The sequence below is a fragment of the Eulemur rufifrons genome, chromosome 17 (assembly GCF_041146395.1).
Source record: "Eulemur rufifrons isolate Redbay chromosome 17, OSU_ERuf_1, whole genome shotgun sequence".
In the NCBI taxonomy this organism is placed as follows: domain Eukaryota; kingdom Metazoa; phylum Chordata; class Mammalia; order Primates; family Lemuridae; genus Eulemur; species Eulemur rufifrons.
Window position 1 is genome coordinate 77,589,160 of NC_090999.1, and position 21,932 is coordinate 77,611,091.

At 35.5% G+C, this 21,932-nt stretch overlaps 1 protein-coding gene across 1 annotated transcript in view; it reads right to left on the reverse strand.

Moving 5' to 3' along the window:
- The window catches only part of TMEM232 (transmembrane protein 232), a 179,140-nt gene that overhangs the window by 77,348 nt on the left and 79,860 nt on the right, over positions 1–21,932 (reverse strand). The window contains exon 11 of the mRNA XM_069492237.1: positions 16,420–16,667. Coding sequence (XP_069348338.1) covers positions 16,420–16,667 — 248 coding nt within the window. The remainder of the gene's footprint in view (positions 1–16,419; positions 16,668–21,932) is intronic.

The following is a 21,932-nucleotide window of genomic DNA, read 5'->3' on the forward strand; positions in this document are numbered from 1 at the left end:
ACCCTTAAAATTGTATAACATAGAATAATGGATTCTTTATGTGTGTCTTTTTTTTCCTTTCTTCTTCTTTGTTTTCAGGTCAGACAATTTATTCCTTGAAATATCTTGGCAGTTTATTGGCCTGAATCAATCAGGTAATTTGTGAGCATTTCATAGGATTTATGCATACAGCTATAAATGAACATAATTATTTGTTTACTTTTAAATAGTCACTTCAGACAGTTGCTATAATTAATTATTGTAAGTTTTTGTACTAGTGCTCATCTTAAATATGAACATTTTACAATCATCTATTAAAACTCCTTTGAAACATGGAGCTATGGAACACCAATCAGAAAAAAATAAATACAGAGGACACATATTAATATAGCTCCTTGAGCACAGCAAAGTGGGTTCTTTGTAAATTTTAAATATTGGGCTCTCTCAGAGATGCTGATGCTGGGCTAGAGGACAGCAGAGCAGTAGCATTGATGGTAATACAAAAATTACCTTCGTTAGTCAGGGTTCCACAGAGAAACAGAACTAATATGATTGTGTGTGTGTGCGTGTGTGTATGTGTGCATAAAAATAAGATGTGATTGTGAAGACTAACAAGTGCCAAGATGTGCTCCAACATCTGCAGTTGGCAAGCTAGAGACCCGGGAGAGCCAATGCATGGCTCCAGTCTGAAAACTCACAGGCTCAAGACCCAAGTGCGGTTCATGTTTCAGTTTGTGTCCGAAGGCCAGGAAAGACAGATGTCCCGGCTTACATAGTCAAGCCAAAGGATTTCCCCTTTACCCACAGGAGGGTCAGCCTTTTTATTGTATTCAGACTTTGAACTGATTGGATGAGGGTCACCCAAATTAGGGAGGGAAACCTGCTCTACTCAGTCTACTAATTCAAATGTTCATCTCATCCAACAGCACCCTCACAGACACACCCAGAATAATGTTTGACCAAATATTTGGGCACTCTATGGCCCAGGCAAGTTGATACATGAAATTAGCCATCACATTGTCACAGAAATATGACTAAACATTTATTTCCATATAAGAAAATATTTAAACTCAGAAAAGTTAACAAAGTTAACTTAATTTTTATCCGTGTACACCTTTCCCCTCAAGGGAGTCTATTTTTAAAGATTAGACTGTTGCTATATCCCTATGAAAAGTGTGGAGTTTCCAAAACCAAATAGGGAGAGAAGAAATCTTGGTCTCTTATACAAAGTCTCCTGTTCTTCCCCTCATCTCCTGGGTGATCTTGGACAAGTCAGTTAACCTTGTGAAATCTTTATTTCCTCAAATATAAGGGCATTGGACCAAAGGAGTTCTATGGCTCTTCCATGGGAATGGCTCTTGAAACTAGTGACAGCTTTCTTCTCTACTGCTCTGGCTGTTTGGCCTCCTCACAGGTGGAAGTGAACTCAACTTCTAGCCTAAGAATAAGTCCTTGAGGTAATCAGATGGTTAGTGCAGTAGAGGAAGCCAGCTGCTAACCTGAATTGTTCACACTGACCATAGTTGGGGAAAAAAATAGGTTTGAAGTACTCAAGATGTCCTAAATAACATGTTTATATTCACATAATTATATGAAACTAAACCATCCTCCTTCTTTATTTCCTCTCTTTTTTAGTTATTTTACTCAAATGTCTACCAGAATGAGGGCAGAGGAGAGTAGTAATGGTAGAATGAAGTATGAGAAATGGAGAAACCTGGTTGGTTCAACAGTGCTGCCTACGGGTATGCCCAGATCAGACTTACATATCTAATTCCTTGAATTTCGTTATCATTAAAACATAGAAAGTGCTTATTGCTCTGAGCCAGTTTCTCCATCAATAACTCCCTGATGGTAGTTTGTTTTCTTCTAAGACAGTAATCTTCTGTGGTCCCAATTAAACAAAAGACTAGACGTTTACTTTCTATCACATCTCAGATAAAAGTGCACGTTAATTGACCTATTTTTTCCGCCAACCATATATTTTTATTGTTGTTGTTGGCTTTTTGTGTTTTGTTTTGTGGGGGACTTTGTGTGTGTGCATGTGAGTGCAAGCCTGTTTTCCCTCGGATTGTTAAGTTATTTTTAAAGTCTACTTGAATTTGAACATACTAATATATTTTATGGTCAATTTCACCCCTCATCATTTTACTCCCCAATAGACTCTAAATGCAAATGGGCTGAGAAAACAGTATTAGAGGTAGTTGTCCACATACTGGAGTAAAAATACCGTAATTATCCCACTGTTGTGACTCACAAAGACAGCCAAATAGGATCATTGAAGTCCTAAAGGGAATTTCAGGGGTCTGAATTATCCACTTTGGCTGTCTACATCAATCAAATTAACTGCCTTCTCTTCCAATTCTCATTCATGCAGTAACATATAGCTACAATTAAAGGTGAAAGATATGGAATAGCTTTCTGACAGTGAGGCTTACTCAGCAACGGAGCATACGAACACTGAATAATTTCCATTTCTGAGGATTCGAACTCCCAGTGAGCAAGGGTTGAGTTAGATGGATCTCTAACTGCAGGAAGGAAAGAAAATGCCTTATTGAGAACTCTTTTAGTACTTCCACTTATTTAAGCATATTCTTTCCTAAATATATGGTGTTCTGCCTATATATCCTCCCAAAAAAGCAATTATATTTTTCTTTTTTTATATCTTCCAGCCAAATTACCACTGTCTTGGGCCTATCACTTTATCATTCTCCTTAACATATTTGACCAAGTGGTAATAAAAACTCTGAAATACGGGGATAAAGTTACTACCTTCTGAGCCAAGAGTGGAAGAATTTACAGTAATACTACTCACTGGGCCTATCTTGGCTCACGTGTAATATTGATGGATTTTTAGCATCCAGAATTTAGAGATTTTCACTGCTTCCACAACATTGGGATTGTTAATAGAGTAGGACATGAAATTGAACAAGAGAAGGGAAAAGGGAGTTGTGAATAATATTATGTGACTTTTTTATTCATGTGATACACACGCACTTGTCACAGCCTCTCCTTGCTTCATACCAGTGTGCTTAACCTGTGGTTGATTCTCCGGCCAGCTGTGCTTAGAATTCTGTGTAACAACATTGGTCTGCTTACATCAATGGTTTAGCAAAATTTCAATGTTTAAGATAGTCTTTTCCCTTTAAATGGTTTTATGTAGGGAAAAAATACAGAAAGGGGACCACTTGACATTAGTTCTGGCTCAACAAGACTCAGGTTAGTGAACTATAGTGAACAGCCAAGAATTTAGTGACATATCACCGCGGATATGATGGATGCTTAGCAATTACTGATCTTATATTACACTGACAGAGTTGGCATTGACAGTGGAAGCTGTTCAGAATGATAAATGGATGTGACAAATTATTAAAGATAGAGGCATGATTAGTGTTGGAGGTAGATGCACCCTTTGAAAAAGGAGGTAGGAGGTAAAAGGAAACATAAAACAAATACAAAGGGAATTCAGAATATGAAATTTAAAAATTTAAGAAGACATATCTACAGCATACATTAAATTTATAAACAAATGGTGAAATTCTAGAAATTCAGCAGCAATATCACTTGGGGGTAGTGAAGACATGCATGAAACAGAAGAGTCACAAAATTTTCAGGCATTCGTGGTACCATCTCCAATTCCTCTTCCTCACGCTTTCCTTCTGGTCATTGGTATTCCTCTTTGGGGTCCATATTACACAGCACCTGAAGCCCGTTTGGAGGACCTTTTGAACTGCTTTAAGACTTCTGATTTCATTGCAGTCCTTGGCATGAATATTTTCTCGTAAAGTCTGGTTGACCTGCTTGCACTGAGTTTCCCTTACTCAAATGAAAATGAAGGACATGAAGTACTAATACTAAAAGTGCTATGGAAAGAAAAGAAAGTAACCCTAACTATGCATATCTCTGCACCTTGTTTGTTATATAAACTGATGAAAGAGTAGAAGAGACACACTGTGTCATTGCTAATTTTATATATATATATATACACACACACACATATATATAAATTCACAAACCTTATCTTTTAAAAAAATTTTAAAAGACTACTTAGTAAAATTTTACAAAGATCTATATGCGTATGAAGTAGCAAGAAAGATCATTAAATTTTGCCACTAAGTAACAATCTGCCTTCATATCTTTTTGGTATTTTGATAAGTGTAAATGTTTCATTAAGGAATAGAAATTCATTTCTGTTGTGTGTACATAGATATACATATATCATATATAGTATATTATATTACCTTCTCAACTAATAGATCTTGTCTACAAACCTGGAAAGCTTCAAGTACTGGTTTGGCACTTAATGCTTTTATTGTTTTGTTTCTTAAGATTTTTTCATTAGGCTAATATTGTAAGTTCTCTGGAAGTATATTTCATATATGAATGACTCTTTCTTGTCATCTGTATTTAGTGAACAGAATGTGCTACTCAGAGATATTGAAAGAGGAAGATTCTACTACCATCTGGCTAGATCATTTAGGAAAATCTTCCTTATCTGTCCTTAAAATCAACACCCCTATATACTTAAAATTTTTAAAAGCGTTAATATATCATATTTTAAGTTTATCACAACCTTCCATAATTCTTTTTAAGTTTTTATAAATCCTTCTGGATTTTTTCATACCTCTCTAGCTGTTCCTAAGGTTTGGTTTGTTATGTCATTCTCCTTTTTTCCATACTGAGCAGTGGCATTCCTCAAAATTCCACCCTAGGCCTGCTTCTCATCTTACTCCATGTTCTTTACTAAGGTACTGTTGCCTGTGCCCATGACTTCAATCACCACCTTCATTCAAATACCTTACAGCCCAGTCTTCTTCCTGGAACTACAGAGTTGTGAAACTCACTGCCTACTTGACATCTCCACTCAGAGAACTCAAAAGCACTACCTCAATTCAACATGTTCAAAACCCATAATCTTTCCCCACCCCAACCACACCTGTCCTCTTCCATCATTCTTTGTTTCAGTGATTGGCTCCACCATTGGACCAATTGTTCAGCCTGGAAAAGAAGGAACCACCTTTGACATTTTTATCTCTCACCTCCTGTCACCCTCTCATATCTGATCATCACCAGATCCTATTGCTTTTTCTTTCAAATATTACACAAATCCATCTGCCACTTTTCCATTTATATTGCCACCAATCTAGTGCATATTATATTGAATAGCATCCTATGTGTTCTCTCTGCATAACAAAGCCAACAATGGCAACAGTAAAAATGATGATGATGTATTAATAATAATATAATTATTATACTAATTTATAATGTATTAGCATATTTATTATGTTATATCACACTATATTTATTAATACAGTAACAATAATAAACTGTGCTTACTTTGTGTCAGGTACTGTAATAAGCACTTTTAATTTGCTACCTAATTAATTTCTTATAGCATCCAACACCAAAGGTGTTATCATTACCTCATTTTATAGACAAAGGCATTTAGATTAGGAGAAGTTAAGTTAACTTGCCCAAGGTCACTTGGTTATAGTACTTCACAACTCTGATCATGTCACAACCTCAGACACATACACACACATTATCTCCTATTCCCCACTCTACCACATAAAACACATTTAGTGCTCCTTATGGTTTCTAAGACCATGCTCCTTATGGTTTCTAGACTCATCCCTCTGTGGTTTCAGTGACCCAGCCACACCACTGCTTTTTTAGTTCTGTAAATGGTCCACAGTCCCTTTCACCATAGCGACTTGCGCACCCTGTCCTCTCGGCTTGACATACTTCCCCTCTTCCCCAACCCCCCTCCCAATTACATGCCTTCATGCACCATATACCTCTCCCTCAGGACACTCATCCCTGTTTATAGTACCATCTAGCCCTCCATCACACTCATCATTGTAGAGATTTAACACATATATGTGCGATTTTACATGTATTAATAGATGTGTGATTTTGATTAACATCTGTCTCCTATACTTGATTGTAAATTCTACTGGGAAAGAATTGTAACTATTTTTATTAAGTATTTTATATGAGACATTTTCTTTCATATTAGATATTCAATAGACAATCATTGAATAAATGAATATATAAAAAAATAGGAAACTATTTGAATGCAAAGTCCCAAATAACTTTTGGTGGACAACCAATATGTTAAAGACATGAGAATTACTCTGGACAAGATTCCATCAGTCACAATGTTGGGCATGATTTGTTTTAATTTATATTCCTAGTGCCTAGCACAAAGCCTTCACACAGAGGTGTTCAATTAAAGCCACAAGACCTCTGTGAGGAGGTCTGTTTCCTGCTTACTATTTAAATCCCTAACAAGTGACCGCCATGGGAAGGCTGTTTAGTTGGTAGCAAGATTTGCCCTGACAGGCGGACAGATAATGGAATGCCCTGGATACTAAGGTTTTCAAAGCGTTCACATGCCTGATCAAGTACCTGAGCCTACTGAGATATTTAGAAATAGGGGAAGATGAAGCCCTTGAACTGATTGACTTCATATTTTCTGAGAAACAAGAAAGTGGCTAGGTTATAACAATTTGATTAATGTCATATCCAAGTTTAAATTCTAATTAAGCAGTTAATACCGTTTGTCAGCTACTGTAAATATATTTCATCACAAGCTGAACATTGCCCTTTTCTTTGAAAGAGCAAAGAGCACATGAAAAATGAAACAAAACACACAAAAAAACATGTAGATTTTGTTTATTGTTTTCTGTTGCATAACTTTTGTCTTTCATTAGGGCTGTCATTTTGATTCTAGTTGATTTGTATTTGAAATATAGAATGACTTTACATATCATTTTACAAGATCATTTTAATACCTGTGTCATTTTTAAGATTATGCGTCACATCACTTCACTGTGAATGGAGAACTCCTAGAATTGATGACTGTATTGAAGACAGACACCTGTCTATGAGCATAAAGCTGCCGCAGCAAAAGTCAGCAGCTAAAGCTATGGCCCCACTGATGACACCTAGAATCCTGCCCAGACAAAGGCTCTATTTCACCAATAGAAAGTTAGGAAAGGATCGGAGATGTAACATAAATATACAGGTGAGGACTGATCTATCTCCAAGGCAAGTCTGTAGATAGATACCGAGTAATGTATTGGAAATGGATATATGAAGCATGGTTCTGTTTCTGGTGATTAGATTCTACCTCTAAGCTTCCAAGAGTACTTCAATTGCAACAAATGCAAAAATGAACAAATGGAATTACATTAAGCTAAAAAAACTTCTGCACAAGGAAACAGTCAACAGAGGAAAGAGACAACCTATGAAATGGGAGAAAATAGTTGTAAGCCATATTTACAATAAGGGAACTAATATTCAAAATATATAATGAACACATACAACTCAATAGTGAAGCAACAAAAAACAACAAAAGAAAAAAAAAAAAGAAAAACACCAAATAACCCAATTAAAAATGGGCAAAGGAACTGAATAGACATTTTTCCAAAGAAATCCTACAAATGGCCAACAGGTATAGGAAAAGGTTCTCAAAATCAATAATCATCAGGGAAATGCAAACCAAAACCACAATAACATGTCACCTCACATCTGTGAGGATGGCCATTATAAAAAAAAAAAAAATCAAAAGATAACAAGTGTTGGTAATGATATGGAGAAAAGGTATGCTTATACATTGTTAGTGGGAATATAAATTGGCACAGCCATTATGGAAAACAGTATGAAAGTTCCTCAAAAAAAATTGAACTACCATTTGATCCAGCAATCACACTTTTGGGTATATATCCAAAGGAAGTAAAATCAGTATATTGAAGAGATATCTGCATTCCCAATCTCTAGGAGATTCAACACTTTAAGTGATTAATCTGAGCTGATGATCTAGCCAATTTCTTAATACTCAAATATTTCACAAAGGCTCAAGAAATAGGAGCCATTCAATGTTCTTTATCTCTCTCCAACTAACAACTATAATCAGCAATGCTGACTATCAACATTTACAACTTTACTCTTTCATAATATGTCTTGTCACCATACTCCTGAAATATACATATGACACAGTCAAAACCAGACACAAATTGCTTTTTAAGTAAATAACTAGAAACAAGAAGGGAAACAACACAAACAAAAGAAAAATCATCATGAAACTGTAGTTCTCTTTGAAAAGTTGCTAGCAGCAATTAGCAATTCATAGCTAAAAGGGGGGGGGGGCAAAAATGTAAGTACACCTTCCACTTATTATTTATCATAAATTTACTAAGGTAAGAATTAATAATATATTCTGAATAAAGTAAATGTTTTAGAAAATCTACTAAATTACAGAACAAAAGAACAAGGAACTAACATGTGTAGGCTCATTACCTATATATTTTTTCCTCTATCCTCAGAACAAACCTGAGAGCAATACAGATTTTAAATTTTTAAAGATTAGAAGCCTAAGGCTCAGAGAAGTTAAATACTTTACTGTAAATAAATCAGAAAAAAAGCCATATTATAAATATATTTGATATTGTGTGAAGGAGGTACGGACTTTTTTACTTTTTCCTACATGAAACAGAACTAGGCACATTTGTCTAAGGCATTTTATTTAGGAATACTAGGAGCACAGTCAAGCCCAGAAAATATTAAGTAAGATGCCAAGTCCTCGTTTGGGGCCCTCTTTTTTTCCCCAGCTATGTATATATTTCTTTATTGGCTTTAGCCCAAATCATACTGACTTCCTAGAAAGTGACTCTTCCTTGATATATAATGTATTTCCTAATATTAGCTAGAGATGTGTTAGGGCCTAGAAAAAATATGTTCCCTAAACAAAATCAAGTTCTAAATATCAAGATGCAGAAATTGAAAAAATAACAAAACTAACAAAAATCTCTTTTCTTAAGTTTTGAAGATAAGTTTGTTGATAACTGTTCAAGGTTTTGAAATCAGATGACGGGCATAGGAGGGGGAAGAAAACAATGGACTCAAGAGTCAGAATGCTTTTGTTTAAGTTCAGACTCCCGAACTTAATGGTTGTGAATCCTTGGCCAAATTACTTTGCCTCTCTAAGGCTCAATATCTACATCTACAAATGAATAAAATAATCATATCTATATCTAAGGGTAGAGTTTAACACAGTCCCTAAACTCACACTGGGTGGCAAACAGAATTGTTCATCTTGAATTACTTAACAACTTGCTGGCTAGAACCAAGGGTCCTAAGAGTCTTCTATTTTGTGATGTTTCTTCTCCTAAACCCAACTTCCCAAGGATCACAATATTTCCTTAAGAACACTTCTCACAGGCTCTAGGTTTGGGGCAGCTGGCAAGTCTAGAATCCCCTACTCAACTGATAACTGGCCTCATATAGCTTGGTAACTGAGCCCACAATATTTTTTTCTACTGAGAAGGAGGTTTTTATACTTATAAGAAGGTAGAATAGCAGTCAGGCAGGGTTTGTTCCCTTGAAACACAAACCCAGTGAGTGTCCAATTGCTTCCCCAGGCTCCAGCACCCCTATCAATGAGGCAATGAGAAATGGGGACCATTTTTCTCTTTTTGCTAACCATTGGCTTCTAAGTCTCTCTAATAATGCCTATTCTTTCACCGATCTCATGGGACATTATGGCATTTACCTTTGCCACCTTGCCAACGTTCAGTAAGTGTTAGCTACTCCTAGTTCTCCCACTTTGGAGCTAACTTGAAGCTGCAGAAGAGGAGCACTGGCCTTGGGTAAGTTTAAAATCTCCTGCCTTAGTGACACAGATGTTCTCAGTCCATTCTTACTAGTACCACCTGGGCTCTCTTCCAGGTGCTGCTCTGATTAAAGTCTTCTAAAATAAAATTTTGAGAAAATTAAGCATGATTAGAGATAAAGTTTTAAGTAACTATTCACCTACTCTTTATACATATGCAAGTAATTAATTGTTCAAGAGTTTTTAAAGATTCAAGGCATGAGCTTAAAAAATACACCACAAGAAACCTCAGAAACAAAAAAAGTGTAGATGTGGTAACTGGTTTGTTAAAATTTGGTCTTCATGGTTCTTAATTCTTAGCCTTAGGTAAACTTAGGATAGTTTTACTGACAAATAGAGAAAAGAGAAATACTATGCTTTGAAGTAGAAGTATTACATACTTGGTTTTCTGGCTGCAGATTTTATGACATAGTAAAGAACCATAATGATTTTTTCATTTTTGAAAAAATGCTGAGAGGCAAAAAGTGCATGCATCCAACATGTCCCACTAACTTAGAGCAAAACACAAAAGGATTAAATACACAAAAGCAAAATGATCAATTTTCTTTTGGAAAATTACATAAAGGGAAAAGGTCAAAACTTCAAGTCATTCAGAGCAAAATATGTTCATAAATACATAAAAGACAAAACTCTTTCAATAATTTATGAGCTAAAATACAAGGAAAAAAATTTTGGAAAAAATTATAGGTCATGAGATACAGCAGTTACTTCATGAACAAGGAAGTTCCCATCTTGTCCTCACTCGTAAATTTTCAGATTTTCACACTGTAATAAGCATGCTTTAGTGCTCCAAGACAATAAAGAAACATTAGCTTAATTTTCCTGTTTTAAACGTGCCCCATCTTTTATAGGAGTCCTTGTATTTTGGCCTTTTTGCTCTCTCTCACATTTCTTCACAAAATGGAGATTTCTAGGTATACTAGATGAGGAACTGGTAAGGTGACACTATGAATAAGGACCTTTATAGGGTGAAAGAGAACTGAGCCCACTGTAGGATTTAAATTATGTCTTTGTACTTAGACCTGTGAGGCTACAGGCTCAGATGTTCATTAACTCCATTAATTCCAGTTTGTGGGCCTAGAAGTGGGAGGAAGTGACAAACTAACAAAAGGAACTAGCTAGAAGACCTGATTAGATGGAGAATCAGCAAATGGAAGACATGAAATTTCCTGCAGTTAATGTTTAGCAAACCAGAGACCTTTTTTCAATGCATGGCTTAGATTTAAATTTGCTTTTCAGCAATTCATAAAAAAAAGCAGGTATAATCCACTCCTAACAAGACAGTAAAGACTGTCTTATGTCAAGTCAGACCTGACCTACCCTTTGTCTGGCTGTCACCAAGCTGTAGCTCCATTTCACTCACTGGTATACACAGAGATTAGCATGCGCCAACTGGAGCTGGCAGTGTGCACAACCCCAGGGAGTAGTGTTCACATAGACCGGTGTGAGTGGTGCAGTGTGAATGCCGCCCTATGGTGTGAGTGGTGCAGTGTGAATGCCGCCCTATGGTGTGAGTGGTGCAGTGTGAACGCCACCCCATGGAGCAGCACCCAGGCACTCTTGCTAGTGGGTGCCTCCAGCTGCAGTGCTGCTGTGGCTTCCATTCCAGTAAGAGACTATGTTCAATTGCTAGAGCCCGTACAGAGCCGAACTGTAAAAAAAAATGGATATGCAAATAATATTTTTTCAAAGGGCAGGAAAGAACAGTTGTCATTTACTTAATGAATTGTAGGCTATGAGGAGAATTTTAATGTACTAATCCCTCAAAACCTACAGAACTCTTTGGGTCTTAACCCCATCCTGCTTCTCTTTTGTCTCATTCTTCCCTGACTTTCCATATTCTCTTCCCCTTCTCCTGATTTCATTCTATGTCTTTCTCCTTACTTATATATTTTCCCTTTCATGTTGTTTTTTTCATCTTTTTTTCTGCTTATAATTTATTTTTCCATTATGCTTCCTTTTTTATGTATTCCCTGTATGTCTATTTTTGTCTCTCTTTCTTTTCTGTGTCCCAGCAGGCACCATTCATCTCCATCTGCCTTTTTACCATCTATTTACCCTTTTACCTTCTATTTCTTTTTCTTTTCTTTTTTCTTTTCTTTTCTTTTTTTTTTTTTTGAGACAGAGTCTTGCTCTGTTGTCCAGGCTAGAGTGCCATGGTTTCAGCCTAGCTCACAGCAACCTCAAACTCCTGGGTTCAAGCAATCCTCCTGCCTCAGCCTCCCGAGTAGCTGGACTACGGGCGTGTGCCACCATGCCCGGCTAGTTTTCTCTATCTTTAGTAGAGATGGGATCTCACTCTTGCTCAGGCTGGTCTCGAACTCCTGAGCTCAAGTGATCCTCCCACCTCGGCCTCCCGGAGTACTAGGATTACAGGAGTGAGCCATCGCACCTGTCCAGTCCCTGCTATTTCTTAATCTCCTTTGTGAATACCCAGTTTCTTCTATTTTTCCAGTTTTCTTTCTTGCTATCTATTCCTCTAACTGCCCATGATGCAAAACCAAAGTATGCTTGTTTAATGTCCTCTCTGTGGCTCCAGATGGATTATTCCTCCATGTCTATGGTCCCTGAGAAGATACAGAATACATCTCAGGCCTCTAAAGTAAATATCATTACTCATGGAAATGAGAGTTGTCATTCTCATTGTACCTAGACTGTGTTACAATTTTATAAAAATGTACAATATATGCTGAAGTATTTTTGTAAAATTTATTCCTGTACATGAGACCACTAAAGCCCAGGCTATGTAATACTTAATTTCAAATCTACATATCTACCTCATTGGTTTTAGAATTCTTGATTAAAAAAAATGCTCCAAACTATGTCAAAATTCTTCTCAAGTATTTTTCTGTTGACGATTTGTGTACACAAAGGGAGGCTTGTCTATTGGCCTTGCTGCAACCAATTATTACAGCTGCAATAAAGTGTGCCATCTGGCAGAAACACTCCCATGATTTTGGAACTTAAATAATGATTTAGACAAATGCCAAGAAGAAAATTTCCCAAATGACAGCATCTTCTTCAAGAAATTGAAAAATAAACCCCAAAATAGATCAGAGGGAAGATGTAGCAAACTCATAGATAAGAACAAAAATACAGGAGTTAGAATCCAAAAGGTGGTTCGTTGAAAAAATAACATAAAATAGATATAACGATAGCTAAACTAATTAAGAGGAATAAAAGGGACAAATTCAAATACACAAAATAAGAATTGGTTAAATAATCAGAGACAGAGAAAGAATTACAGGAATCACAACAGACTACTTTGTTCAAGTATGGCCAAATAAATTTAGAAAAATAGGATGAAATAAATAATATTCAAAGAAAATATAATTTGCTAAAATTCAGTTAAGAAGAAAGAAAAAGATCTAATAAGATGATATCAAGATTGATATTCCAGATACTTTTAAAGGAGAGGCTTTAAACAATAAGAATTGAATCTAGCTATACATGTATGTGCATTCTGGCTGAGTATCAGCCTTGCCAATAGCTATAGAAAATAGAGAAATTTGGGGAAGACTTACCAGAAATAGCTAGTCTGCATATCATATAGTATCAGCTGAGCTCATTCATGCAGCTTTATTCAGCTGGCAGCTGGGCTGGGCTGTAAGGTTCAAGGTGGCCTCCTAGTATGTCTCGGTCCTTGCTGTGGGCTGCCAGGTGGGGTTCTGATTCTTTTCCACGTGACCTTTCTTTTCATGTGGTGTCTCATATCCCAAGGCCTCTCTCTCCCACAGAAAATCCTGATGACTAGTGATATTAAGCATTTTTTCATATACCTATTGCCAATTTTATGTGTTCTTTAGAAAATGTCTATTCAGTTTTTCAGTCTATTTTTAGTAGAGTGATTAGTTTCTTACTTTTATGCTTGCTATTGAGTTTAGGAGCTCCCTGTATATTTTGGAGATTAACCTTTTATCATATATATGGTTTGCAAATATATACCCCCATTCTGTAGGATGCCTTTTCATTTTGTTGACTGTTTCCTTTGCTGTGCAGAAGATTTTTTGATTGATCTAATCCCTTTTGTTTATTTTGTTTTTGTTGCCTGTGCTTTTGGTGTCATACCCAAGAAATCATTGCAAAGATCAATGTCAAAATGCTTTCCCCCTGTGTTTTCTTCAGGACTTTTACAGTTTCACTTCTTATGTTTAAGTCTTTAATCCATTTTGTGTTGGTTTGGGGTATAGTACAAGGGTCCAATTTCATTCTTTTGCATGTGATATCCAGTTTTCCCAGCATCATTTATTGAAGAGATTATCTTTTCTCCATTGCATATTTGGCACCTGTGTCAAAGATCAGTTGATCATACATGCATGGATTTATTTCTGGGCTCTATTACCTGTTTAATTAATCTAAACATCTATATTTATGTCACTACCATACTGTTTTGGTTACTGTAGCTTTATAATATATTTTGAAATCAAGAAATGTGATACCACCAGTTTTGTTCTTCTTTCTCAAGATCTATTTGGCTATTCATGATGTTATTTCTATTTCTTTAAAAAAGGATATTGGGTTTTTTATTGTATTGAATTTGTGAATCCCTAGGTAATATGGACATTTTGGCAATATTAAGTCTTTCAATGCATGAATACAAGGTATCTTTAATTTGTTCCTCTAGTCTTTAATTTCTTTAAACAATGTTTTACAGTTTTAAATATAGAAGTCTCACATCCTTATTTAAATTGCCATTTCTAAGTATTTTATTCATCTTGACAGTATTGTAAATGTGACTTGTTTTCCTAATTTCTCTTTCAGATAGTTCATTGTTATTGTATAAAAATGCAACTGATTTTGTTTGTTGGTTTTGTATCCTGCAACTTTACTGAATTCATTTATTAGTTCTAACAGTTTTTTGATGGAATCTTTAAGGTTATCTATATATAAGATCATATCACATGATCAATGGCAATTATACTTCTTACTTTCTGATCTGGATGCCCTTTATTTTTTTCCTTCTCTAATTACTATGGCTAGGACTTCCAGGACTATGTTGAATGGAAATAGCAAGAATGGGATCCTTGTTCCTAATCTTAGAAGAAAAGCTTTCAATTTTTCACCATTGAGCATGATGTTAGCTGTGGACTTTTCAGATATGGCTTTTATTATGATGAAGTACATTCCTTTTATTTCTAAATTTTTTCAGTTTTTATCATGAAATGGTGTTTAATATTGTAAAATACCTTTTCAGTACCTATTGAGATGATTATGTGATTTTTATACTTCATTCTGTTAATGTGGTATATCACATTAATTAATTTTTATATGTTGAACCACCCTTGCATCCCAGGGATAAAACCTACTTGGTTAGGGTGTATGATCCTTTCAGTATGCTATTGAACTCTATTTGCTAGTAATAAAAAGGGGGGGAGATCATACAAAGGAAAGAAAATCACACAATATAGCAGACTTTACAAATACAATAATATACCGTGGCAATAGTTATAAAGGATAAGTGATTTTGAACTGAGAATTATATATTTACCCAAATTAAACACATTACCCAAATTATACAAACACATTTGTAAAGGAAAATACAATATATTTAAAAATATTTAGCAGGCATTTGAAAAATCCAATAATACTTCAGTCGAGTGAAAAAATAAATAAAAATAAATACTTAAGTATATATTCTGTAACAGGAATAAAACTTACAGTTAAATCTATATTTGCAGGTACATTATCATCAATTATATAGAACAAGTAAGTTTATTCGCTAGATTAAATTTCTCTGAGCCAAAACAAAGGGCTCTTAGATTACATTATGAAAAGATACAAAGGCAAAGCCAATCAAATGCAATGTATAAGACATGGGCAAGATGTAGCAGGTGCAATCAAAAAAAAGAAATCAGGAACGGCAAAATCAAAATCAAAATTTAAGTACAATCTAACTATCAATCACAGTCTACCAAGAATGAACTGTTCAAGAGAGCATCAAGACATATCAAAAAAATGAATTGATAAAATTATAAAGAAAGCTGACTCCATAGTGAATTTGTCAAAATTAATAGGAAAATGTAGCATAATAAACTCTTTAAATGACTTGGGTTAAAGAGTAAATAAAACACTTCTGGCTTGATTAAAGCTTTAAAAGATTTAAAAATGAAAAACAGGGCTCATGTTCTATACCAGCAGAGTGATTTTTCACCTATTTTTTAATCTGTCAGAAGGGTGACAGTGTGAAAAATATATAAGTATGTTAAAACAGTAACAGGGATCCTAAGAGTCAGAAATAAATCCACCATTTGAAGAAACAACAGATAAATCTAAAAATTATTCACTTAGATCTTTCCTAAGGCCAAGTTTTCCTGAAGTCATTAGAAGTAAATTTAAAGATATTCATGAAAGGTTGAAGTGTAACATTTAATACTTATCCTCATAATTATCACTTCTTGAGTGCTTACTATGTTCAAGACTCTAAGTTTGATAAATTAAATAATCATTAAATATGTATATATATTTGTATGTATACACACAGACATAAAATGAATAGTCTTAAAATTTCAAATATTGAATGATATAATTTGTTTTAATTCAGTATACTTCACACATAAGAATTACATTAACATTGATTTGTATTATAAAATAATAACTATGTTAAACATGAAGAAACAATTTTTCAGAAGGGAGGAACTTGCTTATGAGTAGCTGAGATTTGAATTGAAGAAGAGAAACTGAGTTAAATAATGTGATACATGATTATCTAAAATTTATGTGAGTTTGAAATGTAATGTATTAGAATAATAGATCTAATAGTGCCTCACCTTACAGTAAAGTGTAGAACTTTCTTTTTCATGGACTCCTGCTTTTTATTCAGATGTTTCGTTTGATCCCCTTTTATAGATGGTTTCTTCAAAGGAAGGACAGGGGCACCAGTGGAGGGAAAGAATAGTTTGGAAAGTGCATTGGCAATTCTCCATCCAATGTATTTGGAGAAAACTTCTTCCCCTACATTTGATGAAACTTTTGTACTATACCTAGTGAAAGGATCAGTTGAGTCATTTAGCTCAGCCTGTTGAAAGAAAAGAAAAAGGAACCACTTGAAATAGGGTTAAATGAGAGGAAAAATGTATTATCAAATAAAAAATAAAAATGTATGTTTATTTTCATTGACTAATGTTGCAATCTTCCTGTTTAATAAAATTAACCTTTATGAGAAAAAAACATACAGTTTCCCAAAAGATTTTAAAAATCCTAACAACACTTTTCAGTGAAATAAACAATTAAGCATTAATGCATCCAGTCTTAAAATGTTGAAAATTTAATAATATAATTTTAATTTTAAATTTGGTATACTTGCCACACAAGAATTTCATGAGCATTTATAAAATTTACTTAATAAGAAACTAAGCAATCAAATGAAGTAATGTACATTTTAAATCAGATTTTCATTTTTCTATGTACAATCTCAACTTGATGTGAACAGAGCCTTTCTATAGAACAAAATTTGTAAGTGAAAAACAGACAAGAACTTTGTATTTATCTTAGATTGAAAATGTTTTAGGATTTAGACTTTGATTAAATTGAATATGTTCAAAACATAAAAAGAATGTAAAAATTCCACAACAGTTAAGCAATCTTTATTCAGGAATGAGCTATATTTGGAATTTTCCTATTTATGTTTGATAATGTCCATGACTGATTTTTTAATTACTTATTTTGAAATGGCCAGAGGCATGTTTTCCTTGGCTGTAACCAGTAATAATAAATGAAAATGTAAGCAAAATGGTATGCTTTAAAATTTCTTTTTATGTTCACAATATGTTCATACTGGAAACCCTTTTCCTTGTAAATAAGTCAGATGCTGCTTCTTTTCATTTAAGGTTTTACATTTTTTATTGATTATTATCTATGTTAATGCAGCTTGTAATGTCACTCAGGATTCATTTAAGATGCCTATCAATCCTATGGCAGAAAATGTAGGAATGGAAAATGTTTTTATACATATGAACATCTAAGTTAATCTCTTTAGGATTTCAAGATAGGGCTTGGCTCAATTAAATTACTGTTGAAAGATTGATGATTGCATTATCTAGACAAAATTATAGTGGAAAGAATGACAAAGACTGAAAAAAAGGGGTTAAAGCAATGAGAAAATATCAAAAGGGAGGTAAGCAAGTGCAGGATTTTGAAATACACAGAGAATGGGAAAAAATAACATTCTTACTCACAAGTACCACCCACCATCTCAGAGATTAAGCTGGGGGACCCAATACAATTCACCCTGCTGGGAAGAGGTGAAGACAGCAGGACAAAGACAACCCAAGGGGACACTGTATATTAGGAGAGAAACAAAAGTTACAGACAGCATGATCTGTGAGGGGTCTCTCTCTTCTACTGCAGATGTCCGGGCTGATCAGATAGCTACTCAGAGTCTGTGCAGGGACATTCCACTAAAGAACAGGTGCAGCAGAGATCTGGTGGCTGCCAATATCAGGCTTCTGCTGACGACATCCTGATCACTCTGGTGCACAGAGCCGGGTCCACTCAGGACCTGGCCATCCACTAGTAAACATAATATCACCTGGCCAGGCAAGGAGAGAACAGACAGTCCCCCACGTCAAGCCCTGTGACTGGGGGCTGAATACGTCTCCTCCTCGCCATGGAAAACAGAGGGGGAACCTTAGATGCCACAGGCAACACTTAGGAAGCCTTGGGCAAGTGCCACAGTAGGTCCTTGGTGAGGGGCAAGACCCTTGGCTGACCAGCAGCTCTAGCCCACCTACATAGATGCTGGGGCCCTGAAAGAATCCCCTGCCTGTGTTACTGGGCATCAGCAGTCCCCACATTGGTAAAACAGCCCCTCATATGGATGGCTATGCCCCCCAAGTCCCCAGAGCCAGCTCTGAAGCTCTCACCATGCCCGAGTCTGAGGCTCTACCCCTGTAGTTCCAGGGCCCCTGCCAGGCCTGTGGCTCTACCCGTCTGACTACTGAGTTGTGCCTGGATTCTAAAACCCCACAGCTGAATCCCTGCCACTACCACTGGGTCAGCAGAACCTCCCTGAGGTCCAACACTTCACTAAGGAATCCCCAGCCCTGAGCAGCCATTTCTCCTGAATACATATTGAGAGAGTCCCCAGCCAGTGCCCTGCATACCTACTAAAACAGAGTCAAGAAAGAGAAGCCAGACGAAAAGAAACCAGCAAAAGAATCCTGGAAACATGAAAAAACAAAATAGTCTGACAACCCCAAGAGAACACAGTGGAGCTACATTAGTGGACTCCACCCACAAGGACATTGCCAAAATGACAGAAATGATATTCAGAATGTGGATGACAATTAAGATGATTGGAATGGAAGAGAAAGTTGAAAACCTACAAAAAGAAACCAAAAAAATATTTGAGGAAATCAATGAAATCAATGAAAAAAATGAAAAAGTGACTAGAGAGCTAGACTAAATAAGAAAGTATATAATAGAACTTAAAGAAATGAAAGAGTCATTCAGGGAATTTCAAAATGCAGTTGAAAGCTTTAACACTCTAGAGGCTAAGCCAAGAAGAAGAAAGAATCTCAGAGCTTGAAGTCAAGGCTCTTGAGATAACCCAGTCATTTAAAGAAGCAGAGAAGAGTATTAAAAAGTCCTCGCAATCACTGAGAGAAATATGGCAATGTTAGTATGTGAAGCAGCAGAAGTAATATAAAAAGCTCTCAACAACGACAACAACAACAAAAGCCCAGGACTAGATGGATCCATAGCTGAATTCTACTAGACCTACAAACAAGACCTGGTACCCACAATACAGAAATTATTCCATTATATTGAGAAGGTGGGAATCCTCCCCAACTCATTTTACAAGGCCAGTATCACCCTGATACTAAAGACAGAAAAACATACAACAAAAAAAGAAACTACAGACCAGTAACCCTTATGAATGTAGCTGCAAAAAAAATCCTCAATAAAGTACTAGAAAACTGAATTCGATATCACATCAAAAAAATAATCTACCAGGATGAAGTGGGATTCATTCTAGGAATGTAAGGATGGTTCAACATACATAAATCAATAATTGTGATTCACCACATAAACAAAAGCCAAAACAAAGATCATATGATCATCTTACTAGATGCAGAAAAAAACATTTGACAAAATACAGCACCTTTTCATAATAAAAACTCTTAAAAAAAACTAGGCACAGAAGGACATATCTCAAAATAGTAAAAGCCATGTATGACAAACCCACAGCCAACATCATACTGAATGGGGAAAAGGTAAAAGCATTTCCCTAAGACTGGAACAAGACAAGGCTGCCCACTCACCACTCCTATTCAACCTAATGCTGGAAGTCCTAGCCAAGAAAAATATTAAGGGTATCCAAATTGGGAAAGAGGATGTCAAACTATCACACTTCTCTGATGATATGAACTTCTATCTAGGAAAAAACAAAGAAAGTTCCCTACGAGGAGAACTATGAAACACTGAGGAAAGAAATCACAGAGGATATAAACAAATGAAAAAACATATCATGCTTATGGATAGGTAGAATCAATATTCTTAAATGTCCATGTTACCCAAAGTGATTTACAAATTCAATACAATTCACATCAAATTACCAAAGTTGTACTTCATAGTACAACTATGCTTCATTTGAAACCAGAAAAGAGCACTAATAGACAAAGAAGGTCTAAGCAAAAAGAAAAGGCATAATATTACCACACTTCAAATTATACTACAAGGCTATGGCAACCAAAACGGCATGGTATTTGTATAAAAATGGAGACATAGACCAATGGAACAGAACAGAGAACCCAGGCATAAAACCATCTACCTACAACCAACTGATCTTTGACAAACCAGACAACAATATACACTGGAGAAAAGAATCCCTATTCAATAAATGGTGCTGGGGAAATTAGATAGCCACTCAGAAGAATGAAACAGGACCCTTACCTCTCACCACTCATAAAAATTAATTCAAGATGGTTAAAAATATTTATATCTAAAGCATGAAGCCATAGAATTCTAGATGAAAATGTAGGAAAGACTCTTCTAGATATTGTCCTAGGCAAAGAATTTATGACTAAGAACCCAATGGCAATCATGGGAACAACAAAAATTAATAATTGGGATTTGATTAAACTAAAAAGCACGGCTAAGGAAACAATCAAAATAGCAAATAGACATCCTACAGAATGGGAGAAAATATTCACAAGCTACACATCTGATAAAGGGCTAGTAACCAGAATCTACAAAGAACTAAAGCAAATCAGCAAGGAAAAAAAAAATTAAAATGTGGGCAAAAGACATCAACAGAAGCTTCTCTAAAGAGGAAAGACAAATGGTCAATAATCATATAAAAAAATGCTCAACATCTCTAATCATCAGGGCAATGCAAATTAAAGCCACAATGAAATATCACCTTAGCCCAGTTAGAATGACTTTTTTTAAAGAGTCCAAAAACAACAGATGCTGGCATGGATGCAGAGAGAAAGAAACACTTATACATTGTTGGTGAGAATGTAAATTAGTTTAACCTCTACGGAAAAACAGTATGGAGATTCCTCAAAGAACTAAAAGTAGACCTACCATTTGATCCAGCAATTCCACTACTGGGTATCTATCCAAAGGAAAAGAAGATCATTTCACTAAAAAGATATCTGCACTCAAATGTTTATTGCAGCACAATTCACAATTGCAAAGATGTGGAATCAATTCATGAGTGGATTAATAAAATGTGGCATATGTATACTATGGAGTACTACTCAGCCATAAAAAAGATGAATTAAGGCCTTTTGCAAAAATCTGGATGGAAGTGGAGACCATTCTTCTAAGTGAAGTATCTAAAGAATGGAAAAGCAAACACCATATGCACTCGCTATTGAATTAAAACTAACCAATGAGCACACAAATGCACAGAGGAAAGTAAAACTCAGTGGAAAGAAACCAGGGGCTGTGGGGGAAGAAGGGATGGGAAGAAACCAACATAATGGGTACAATGAACACTATTTGGGTGACAGGCACACCTATAGCCAGGACTCAGGCATTACAAAAGCAATCTGTGTAACCTAAAACATTTGTAGCCCCTTAATATTCTGATATAAAATAGAAAATATGGTATAGATGAACACTAGAATACTGTTCGTCCATAAAAAAGAAGAAAATCCTGCTCTTTGTGACAACATGGATTAACCTAGAGGACATTATTTTAAGTGAAATAAGCAAGGCACAGAAAGATAAATACTACATGATCTCACTTATATGTGTAATCTACAAAAGTCAATCCAATTGAAGCAGAGATTAGAATGGTGGTTACCAGGGACTGAGAGGTGGGGGGATG